The sequence below is a fragment of the Notechis scutatus genome, chromosome 4 (assembly GCF_049901735.1).
Source record: "Notechis scutatus isolate UNSWTSFEM ecotype Mainland chromosome 4, rNotScu1.2, whole genome shotgun sequence".
NCBI lineage: Eukaryota > Metazoa > Chordata > Lepidosauria > Squamata > Elapidae > Notechis > Notechis scutatus.
The window spans coordinates 128,897,517-128,908,165 of record NC_142012.1 but is presented as its reverse complement, the minus strand read 5'-3'; the positions used below and the strand labels follow the sequence as shown (position 1 = coordinate 128,908,165).

The following is a 10,649-nucleotide window of genomic DNA, read 5'->3' as shown; positions in this document are numbered from 1 at the left end:
GGGGGAGACAGGGAGGGAAGGAAGGAAGAAAAGAGAGAGAATGACAAAAAAAGAAAACAGACCCAATCAGTGAATCAGACCCTGACTAAGGGTAGATCTGAAAATGAATCTTCCCAGATTGTCTGTTTCACTTATACAAAACATGATTTAATACAATGAGCTATAAAAAATACGATAAGAATTCACTCTAATGAAAAATATGCCAAATATCCTAGCGTTCATTAAATTTCATACTCCTAATTTTTGCAATGTGCTTCTTAGTTCCTTCTATTTCTCCAGTAATTTTTGAAGACAAACATCTAAGATCTTCCCGATATGATGGTTAAAATTTAATTTTTTTTTCTTGACTTGGAATAAAAACAAAAGTAGAATGGTATTAATTGAAAATTAAGAAAATGCTGTTATCCAAGCTAAAGTATTCGTTAGAGCAGCATTGCCATCTAGTGGTCAGAAAAGTAACAACCACCACTCCTCAGCAAGTTGTTTTCACTTGAAGCGGTCAAGCCCTTTATGACCTCAAAGCTATATTAAGGCCTACACAGATAGAGACATACAGACACACACAGATACAGATACAGATATACACAAGCACATACAGATAAGCACACAGACACATGCTACATAACACACACCACACATTATACATGGAGTCAGCTAAACTACAAGGAAAATCAGATTAGATGTTTCTTAATATATTTCTTGGCAGAGCATGATATGAGTGAAACTAAGGTAATACTGATCATTATATGTATATTTGTTCCATGGTAATTGTATAAATAAAAATATAGCCACTCTTGATACATTATAATTCACTAACATTCGTTTGGCTGTTCCCTTCTTATCCTCAGAGGTTTGATAAAATTGAAATCTAAATTAGTTCTGAATATAAAATGAATAATTAATCTTATTGGAGTTTAAAAATGGATTCTTGTACAACATATCGAGTATCATTCTAAAGAAATACTCTGTGATTAAAGAAGATATCTATTGAGTTACTGGTGGAAGGGGAGACCAGGAGAGGGCACAATAACTCAATGATGCATCTCCAAAGCAGAGGTGGTAATCAGCAGGTTCTGACCAGTTCTGGAGAACGGGTAGCTAAAATTTTGAGTAGTTGAAGAGAACCGGCAAATACCACCTCTGACTGGAGATTTTACAGTATCTTTCCCTGGCCACGCCCACCAAGCCACACCAGTAGTAAAAAAAATTGAATACAATCACTGCTCCAAAGTAATAGTAAAAGTAGAAAAGAAATGCTACCTTTATCATGTCTCCCTAGCTCTATAATGATTACTTTGTCTGGTTATAATGCTATAGAATTAGTACACCAGTCTGTCAAACAATCTGCTATTTTACACATTGAGATACCAAACACTCTGTCCGTGGTTTCAGGATGTAAAGTAACTTCTGAACCATTCAATCTTTCACCCTGTCACCAAACTTTGCAGTTTTACAAATGTTACATGTGATTGACCTGCTGGATGCTGAAGTATAAACTACTAAGTTTTACAATAGAAAATAAATACTAGTGTTAAATAGTTTTGAACATTCTCTCCTAGGAGCTGGAATGGGTGCCTAGGGTATCTGGAGAGTATGGTTTTAAAAATGTCAATATGGCTGTTGTGTGATTAAAGCTCTACACTTTTTAAATGTGTGTTGTACATTATTGGTCAACATCTTGATGCTCCACCATACCCTGCAGGCAACCCTGATGTGTGTTAGTTGACCATATCTGTTAAGACAGATTTGTTCACTGTATGATGGAAAGGGAAGATCTGGAGAATTTTCCCCATGTCCTCAAAGCTTGTATAATCTTAATAACATGAAGGAAAAAAACACCCTGCTAAACCTGGATGCCATATGTCCATGTAATAGCAACAAGTAAAGATCTTCAGGGAACAGTAACTGTATCTCAAAACCTTTAGTATAATAGGTAGAAACCTAAAGGCTTCTTCCCTGGACTGTTGATCCTGAAAAGGAAAAACTCTGCCTTTGTACCCCATTCAAGCAAACACCTGTATAAATTGCTTTACAGCAGGGGTGTCAATTTCATTGAGGGATCAAGGTTGTGTTTGACTTTGGGAGGCTGGAGTGGGTGTGGCCAGGATGGGTGTGACCATCTCGACATCACTTGTGTTGGGGGCGCCTGTGGTGGTCTGAGCACTCTGCCAGTGAAAATGGGTTTCTGAGTTCCATTTTCGGCTTCAACGGCCTCCTGCAACCCTCTGCCAGTGAAAATGGAGCTTGGGGGGGTGGCTGTGGCCCTCACGACCTCCGTTTTTGCTGACAGAGGCACCGTGAGCCAGTCCTTCATTGTTTCTAGAGTAGCCCCCTGGGCCAGATCTAAGCACCCCATGGGCTAGATCTGGCCTCCGGGCTTGAGTTTGACACCCCTGCTTTACAGTGTGCTTGAATGACAGGGAAAATCAACATTCCTGAACAGTTTCTATACTTCACTGTGCCTCCACTAAACAGGCATTTTTATATATTTGTTTATCATATGTGTGTGCTGTCCATTCCCTCTAGAAGCAACTCATTAAAAAGCCAGTAAACATTAAAATGATTTTAAAAAATAACATCAGCAATAATATAGTGCTAGCTATTCATAGAATTTCTGAGAAAAAAATGAGAAGTGGGACTTAAAACTGTGTTGCCATTGTTAAAATATCCCAAAGATGCTTTTTCAGGAGGCAACTGGACTTTGTTGGTTTTTTTCTTCAAAGACATCTCACTTCTCATCCAAGAAGCTTCTTCAGCTCTGACTGAATGGTGGGAAAGGATTGATATTCGTTGCAGACAGCTGGTCATTTTCATCCTTTTAGGGGGTCGTTGAAGCACTTGGAGGTTTATCTGTAGTGCTTCTGGTTGCTGTTGTCTCCATCTCCAAATCTACTATCATGTGTATTTTGTCCCACCTCCAGATACCAGAAAGTGGAAATAAATAGGTGGACTCTTAAATATTGAAAATTAGCAGATGGATAAATTGGTTGTATAAATGGATGGGTAAAGTAATTGACTTATAGGCCATGTTTTGGTAAGATTTCATCATACATTATTATATCATTAAAAAATTATAAACCAATTATTCAGAAATAAGCACCAAACCAGGATTATCAGTCTCCCTAAATCTGGTACTTATTATTAGTAGTTCTGGAAGTAGAAATGATAACTCTCAAAATTTCCAACAAGTACTTTCCCATATACTCAGCTATACCTGGGATAGCTCAAAACTGCATAAACCAAGCTATTAAACAGTTGAAAAATAGTTGTTCTTGAACATTTTTTTAAAAGGAGATATCAAATATTTGTTATTATTTCCAGCAGATTTCAGAAACCTATGTAGCTGTCAATAAAGAAACCAAGAATGCACAGTAAGTATCTTCAAACTAGGAATATAACAACCAAAAAGCCCAGGTTTTAAGACATTGGAAGAGAAATGTATTAAATCTCATGGCACCTTCTTCTACCTGAGCCTAATATTCTGCCTACTCTGCAGCTCACTGATACATCTGTTCTTTAAAAGACTATTTTATGACTAATTAAGGGAATATTTCCATATGATGCCTCCAACAATCCTCTTACTTCTCCAAATATTGAGAAGCTGAAAGAAGTAAAAAAATACTGTTAGCTCTGGATCACTGCACATTTTTGCCCTCAAACATTAGAGTGAGATACAAAAAATGGACCCAAATTCTATAACAGCAATAACTGATATGTCTCTCTATATATGTACCCCAACAAGGGACACTTGGATAGCAGTCAAAGGATCTTCCATCTTTCAGTCCAGGCATATGAATATATGTTTGAGAGAACAAATTACCTATCTCCTTAATGAAGGGAACAACATCAAGGCAAGTATTTGGGATCTACAAGATACTATGAGGATCATGAAAGCTGAACTCAGAAGGTAAGTTGTAATAAAGATGACGCTAAATGAATGGCACATTCTTTGTTTTCTTTTTTGAAAAACATTCAATTGAAACATGAACAACTTTTCAGATTTGAGCCTTACTTTGTATTGCTCAAATATTTTCTCCAAAAAGCTCATCAAATAGACATTTAAAAAACAGTTTAAATCAAAGCCACATTAATTAGTCAGCTCTGATTATTATTATTATTATTATTATTATTATTATTATTATTATTATTATTATTATTATTATTATTATTATTAATGATGATATTGTTATGGTTGTTATGATTACTATGACTAATATTTCTAATTTGCACAACATCCAAAGTTCTTTGAATAGATTAATACATTATTTAAAACATGATTTATTTATTTATTGCTTTTGAGTGCTTTTGAGTCAGCATTGACTTCTGGGGAGTATCTCAACTGCTCATGTCTTGCGTTGGCCAGTGGATCACATGAGAAGCCTTCTCCATGGGACGGCCTTGGCTTGGAGCTCCCACCTAGCAAATATAGTCGTTAATATTTTGAACAGCTTGGACAAGTCAGTCATCTGCTAGCCTTTTCTGGAATATCTCTTCCAATACATCTCTTCCTTCCCAATTTAGCTGGGGAGGGAGGAGTAGCTGCTGAAAAATTGCACTTTGTCTAATTAGCTTTTTTACAATGAACAAATCATTACAATTGTTGTTGTTGCTATTATTATTCCATGGCTCATGCCCAGGATAAAACAAGCTGAGGAAGCCATCACTTTCTTAGAAACAGACATGGAAGTAGTTAAGAAAAGACAGGAGGAAGAGAATGAAACAGCATCTTCAGAGGAGGAATTTCTGAAAAAACTGGTAGGCAGTAATAAAAATAAATATTCCTGATTAATTTTCCACACAAAACATGGCATCCTAAAAATAAGAACCATAAATCTGCTGGCTAAATGACACGTAACTGGTGGCATGATTTGAATGCATTTAAAGCAATACCTGGCAGCCCTACATTACATTTAGTCAAACAAATTTTTAAAAGCACTGATTTGTGAAAGGTCTGCTTAAAATGAATCTCACCGCTTTAAGGTCTCAAGAGACAAGATAAAACTGAGCTTCTCAGGGATTGGAAAGCAAGGAGGGTTAGCCCTAGCCCTAGATGAATAGAAGGTATCAGGAATTTCCAGGAGTGTAGGCTATTTTGAATTTTAAAAAAACACAGAAGGTATAATTTGCAAACAATTTGGTGACTGCCAAGAAAATGGCATGCACCTATTATGAATCACCCAGAATCAGGTTTGATTTGCAAGGGTATTTGCTTTTTCTTAGTTCAAGACATATTTGCTTGACACCTTCAGTGATTGTGGCACATCATTACTTAGACAAGTAGCCCAGCTCAGTACTTATAACTCAGAAAATCTGTACCGACTGTTCTCCGAACAATCCTCTGAGTCCCTGTCAGTTGTCAATCACTATTTGCCCTATTGAGCAATGTCACAAAGCAGGATAAAGAAGGAATCTCAATGAAAAAGCTTTATTTTTTTTAAATCCCCCAACAGGGTCTCCCTTACCATTGAGCAAAGTGAGAGTTATATCCTGTGACACTTGCTGGTAGTGAAACGGCAATTGCCTGGACTCTTCCTTCTGAGTCTTCCTCAGTTGGAACATTCCCATGCTGGTCTGCCCGAGACCTCTGATCAGAGTAGTCTACCCCAGGGGTTCCCAACCCCCAGGCCAGGCAAGCAGCAGGAGAGTGCTCTTGCACAGTGCTCCATTTGCTCAAGTGGTGGGCACTCACGTGAGCATGAGAGAACCACTAGTCTACCCCCATCATGCCATATAGGGATTTTATCCTTTGCCACAGGCAGCAAAATCATTCATTTGGGTAGCTCTGCTACTCACATCATGAATTTAGGCATATTGTTACTTCCACACCAGAGTGGTACTCCCAAATGTAGCAATAGCAATAGCACTTGGTCTTATATACCACTTTATTTATTTATTTATTTATTTATTTTTGACAATTGCTTACAAGATAATAGATATAAGTAAAAAACATAGTTATGAATACATGGATACATATAAGAAAAAAGATAAAAATAAAAGAAACAATAGGACAGGGACGGTAGGCACATTGGTACGTTTATGCACGACCCCTTCACAGTGCTTTACAGCCCTCTCTCTGTGGTTTACAGAGTCAGCATATTGCCCCCAACAATCTGGATCCTCATTTTACCCATGTCAGAAGGATGGAAAGTTGAGTCAACCTTGAGCCTGGTGATCTGCCAAACTGCTGGCAGCCGGTGCTCAGCAGAAGTAGCTTGCAGTACTGCATTCTAACCACTGCACCACCGCAGCTCTTATCAAATGTAGCTGTGGATCCCACAGCTGGAACAGTAGAAGAGGCTTGAATGAATTTCAGGAATGAATTTCTTTACGAACTAAAAGTCATAATGAATCATAGAAGAACATCTCTTTGGGCCAAGACAAATTTGTTTAATTATAGTTTGTTAAACAATTTATGGCTCAGGTTTTTTAGGTGTGAATCTATCTCTGTTTATCAGCCTTTAGAACTAATGCAACTTTAAGGCAGAGATTTCACTTTTTTTTTTCTTTCTTAGGAGAAGGACAATGAAAATTTACATATGAGAATCTTCATGCTTTCTGAGAAGGTAAGTTAGGTAATTATTTCCTTGGATGCTTTTCATCCTACAACATAGAAATATAAACATGACTTTTCTTGTTGGATGACACTACTACAACATTATCATATTTAAAAGCACATGTATGTGATGCTCTAGAAGAAAATAGCTGGCATAGGCTGAAGATGACCTTATGGCTATGGTATTACACATCTTCCTAATACTTCATGTCAGGCATTTTCACAGAGAACATCACAATGCACATTGAAACAGTACAGAACTTTGACTGCATAATTGTCACCCATCACCATGACTTTTTGAATCCTTTTGCGGATACCCCAAACTCAGGGCATTCTGCTTTGCATGCTTTCCTTTAAAAATAGTCAGAATCTCCCTTTTATTTCCCCCAGACACCAAAACCTCCAATCTTTAAAAATACTACATAGATGGGATATAACATCAAATAAATTATTATATATCCAAAAAAGTCAATTTCAACTCTTTGTTTGAAGAACAGTGCATACTAATTTGGTGAGAAGTTAAATGTTTCATTGTTGAATAGCACTCATCTGTTGAACAGCTAGGAAATTCTTCTGGATGTCTAATAAAAACCTCCTTCCTTGTAATTTAACCCTGTTGTTTCTTATCTTGTGTTCTGGAATGACAGGAACAAGTCAGAGGTGGTATTCAGTAGGCTCTGACCAGTTCTGGAGAACCAGTAGCAGAAATTTTGAGTAGCTCAGAGAACCAGCAAGTACCACCTCTGACTGGAGATTTTATACTGTCCTTCCCTGCCACACCCACCAAGCCACACCCACAGAACCGGGAGTAAGAAAAATTGAATCCCACTACTGGAACAAGTCTAGCTGATCTGTTACATGGCAATCCTTTCAATACTTCAAATAAATATTATGTCCACCTGCCCAAGGCTAAATATACTAATGCCCAATCATTCTTCAGAGGTTTTCACTTATCAGCTTGGTTTTTTAAAATAAACTTACTAAAATATGGTGAACAGAACAGGAAACAATATTCTGGATGTGCTCTGCTCAGTGAAGAATAAATTTGGAAACACTTAAAGACACCATCGTTCTATTGATGCAACCTAGAATTTGTTTTTGTTTTTTTCTGCAGGTGCACTGTCATCTCATATCCTGCTAGGCATTCTGATCTTTTTTGCATGTGCTGTTGCCTAGTATGGTCTCCCCATGCTTTATAGATTCATGCTTTTGCTTTTTCATTACCCAAAGGAAGAGCTTTGCATTTGTCCCTATTGAAATTTTGTTATTATTATTCCAACTTGTGAAATGTTCTTGAATCTCGACGGTATCCTCTAATGTACTTGCTGTGTTCTCTACCTTGGGTCATCAGCAAATTTATTAATCTTATTCTGTAGCTCTTTCCTGAAGTCATTTATAAACATGTTCAGCAGTACAAGGTATATAATGGCTGTGGAGTATGCTACTTGACATTTCTGTCCATTGCATTCCCATGACCAAGTAAACTGGTCATGCAATCAAAAATGGAAAACAGTTTGGATTAGTGTAGTCAGAAGAAAAAGAGAGGAACAGGACAACTAGGAGCAAGTTGAGAGCACATATTCACAGGTTAAGCTGTGCACAGGTTACATACTGCATTCCAATCACTGAGCTATGGTGGTGCAGTGGTTAGAGTGCAGTACTACAGGCTACTTCTGCTGACTGCCGGCTGACTGAAATTTGGCAGTTTGAATCTCACCAGGCTCAAGGTTGACTCAGCCTTCCATCCTTCCAAGGTTGATAAAATGAGGAGCCAGATTGTTGGGGGAAATATGCTGGCTCAGTAAACCACTTAGAGAGGGCTGTAAAGCAATATAAGTCTAAGTGCTATTGCTATTGCTAAGCAACAGGTACAATATTGGAAGAGCTGAAGAATCAGTTTGGGGACAGATAATCTGGAGAAGGTTTAGTCTGTACTCACTAAGAATCAACACCAACTTAATGCCATGTAATCAATCCAGTTAATAATATGCCTACTGTAATTATACCTGATGGTAGTTTTGATCTCTGGAAGATCTATCATTCTATTCCTTTATTTTTATTGGTTTAACTTAATGTAATTTAAATGGCATTCTCAAAAATCTAATTACTAGGCACCTGCTAACTAAATTAATATTCCAAGGGATAAAGCAGAAATGAATTTTGTTGGGGTTCTTTTGATGTCATTTTTTATTATTTACTATCATTCTCCTATTGTTATTCATAATAAATTTTAACTTAATTTCATTCATTCCCAGTCTAATTTTAAAAGACTTTTTGCCAACAGATAACTTTTTCAGACACCTTGCAAAAACAATATTTTGCTAACAACCTTCCAGGGAAGGGATGGGGTGAGAGGTAAAATGGGACAGAAAAACAAAGAGTATTCTACATGCTGTATTACAGTATCAGGGCCCAATACTGCTTATGCCTGTTCAATGTATGTTCTCAACATATCAGTTTGATCACATGAATCAGCTTTTAACTATGCTGATAGAGTTTCTGTTAACTTGTGCTTTCCAGAAGGTTTATATTATGTCCCCATGGCCAAAGTTACTAAAGTGATTGTCAGGTCATTTTCTGCAATGAGATCATTTTTATACATGACTCTACAGGTAATCCTTGATTTACAACCACAATGGAGTCCAAAATTTCTATTGCTAACAGAAACAATTGCTAAGTGAATTTTGCTCCATTTTATGACCACACATACCACAATTGCTAAGTGAATCACTGTAGTTGTTAAGTTAGTAGCATGAATCTGGCTTCCCCATTGACTTTGCTTGTCAGTACGTTGCAAAAGGTGATCATATGAGAGTAGGAAACTGCAACTGTCATAAATACATGCCAGTTGCCATGCATCCAAATTTTGATCGCGTGTCCCTGGAGATGCTGCAACAGTTGTAAGTGTGAAAAATGGTTATAAGAGCCCTTTTTCAGTGTCGTCATAATTTCAAACAGTCACTAAATAAACTGTTGTAAGTTTAGGACTACATGTATAGAGTGGAAGTGCTGCTTCTCACTGGTAGTTCTTGCCTTTTGGAATAGTTTTCTGATTGAAATCACTCTGACCTCCATCTTGAATTCATTTCAGAAAATTCCCAAAACTGAGCTCTTTCAAAGCGCTTTTGACAATTGATTGGAGGTCAGCTAGGTACAAGGTATCATTGATATTTTTTTATTAGAGTTTGACTTTCATTTAATTCTTTATTTTCTTCTTTTTAAAATGTGTTTTATATTTATTATGAATGTTTTATGCATGTTTATTTAAGTTCTTACTGTGGGTATTTATTATTATCTCCTGTGGATATTTTAACTGTACAAAATTGTCAACCTTCAGAGGTGCTATTGGAATATATATTAAATGAAGGAATAAGTAAGTAAATACATAACAAGATGAATAGTCCAAAAGCTCTGGAGGGCATTCTGATTAGTAAGGCTGATCTGGAAGAACATTGATCTAAACCAAGTTTCCTGCCTAAAGTGAATTGGGAACTGTTATTGATTCATTAGTGTTTGTTCAGCCATATTGAAATAAGTATTTAAAAAATACACTGTAATTGAGAGGGGGCGGAGCTGGCGTCGCGAAGATATGGCATGCGATCTTGGAGGTCTGAGATCGCTGCCGATATCTTTGCTCCTGGACGGTCCAAGTGGATCTAAACCATCCTGAAGAGAAGGTGCATGTAAAGATCGCATCCTGTCAATCCCAGGGATATCACAAAGTCCCTGGTAGATCCAGGAGAAGCTCTTTTTGCCAGCGGCAAAGAGGCAGCCATTAAAGCTGCTGAAGTTGGGACAGCTCCAAAACGAAAGAGAACAGAACGAGAAAGTGTGCTGGTTTGGTGAGAACTTTTCTTTATTTAAAGATTTGAGAGGACACCCTAAGGGAAAGAAAGAATCTGTAAAAGTTTTTTGACAGAAGTGAATAAGCAGCGATTTTAAACAGGAATGTCAAAGTAATTTTTTTTTTTTTTCCTTATTGCTGATGATCCTATATTTTGAAACAGGACTGTTTTTTTCCTTTTTTTTTTTAATCTACTCTTTTCTTTCCCCTTTTTGATTTTGTAATATATTAAGCCAGAGACTCCCTTTTAGT

At 37.1% G+C, this 10,649-nt stretch overlaps 1 protein-coding gene across 1 annotated transcript in view; it reads left to right on the top strand.

Annotated features, from left to right (window-relative positions):
• The first annotated feature begins 714 nt into the window (after positions 1–714).
• Positions 715–10,649, top strand: part of LOC113412283 (uncharacterized) — a 33,028-nt gene continuing 23,093 nt past the window's right edge. Inside the window, exons 1-5 of the mRNA XM_087962553.1 lie at positions 715–729; positions 3,322–3,371; positions 3,743–3,907; positions 4,638–4,755; positions 6,513–6,563. Coding sequence (XP_087818679.1) covers positions 715–729; positions 3,322–3,371; positions 3,743–3,907; positions 4,638–4,755; positions 6,513–6,563 — 399 coding nt within the window. The remainder of the gene's footprint in view (positions 730–3,321; positions 3,372–3,742; positions 3,908–4,637; positions 4,756–6,512; positions 6,564–10,649) is intronic.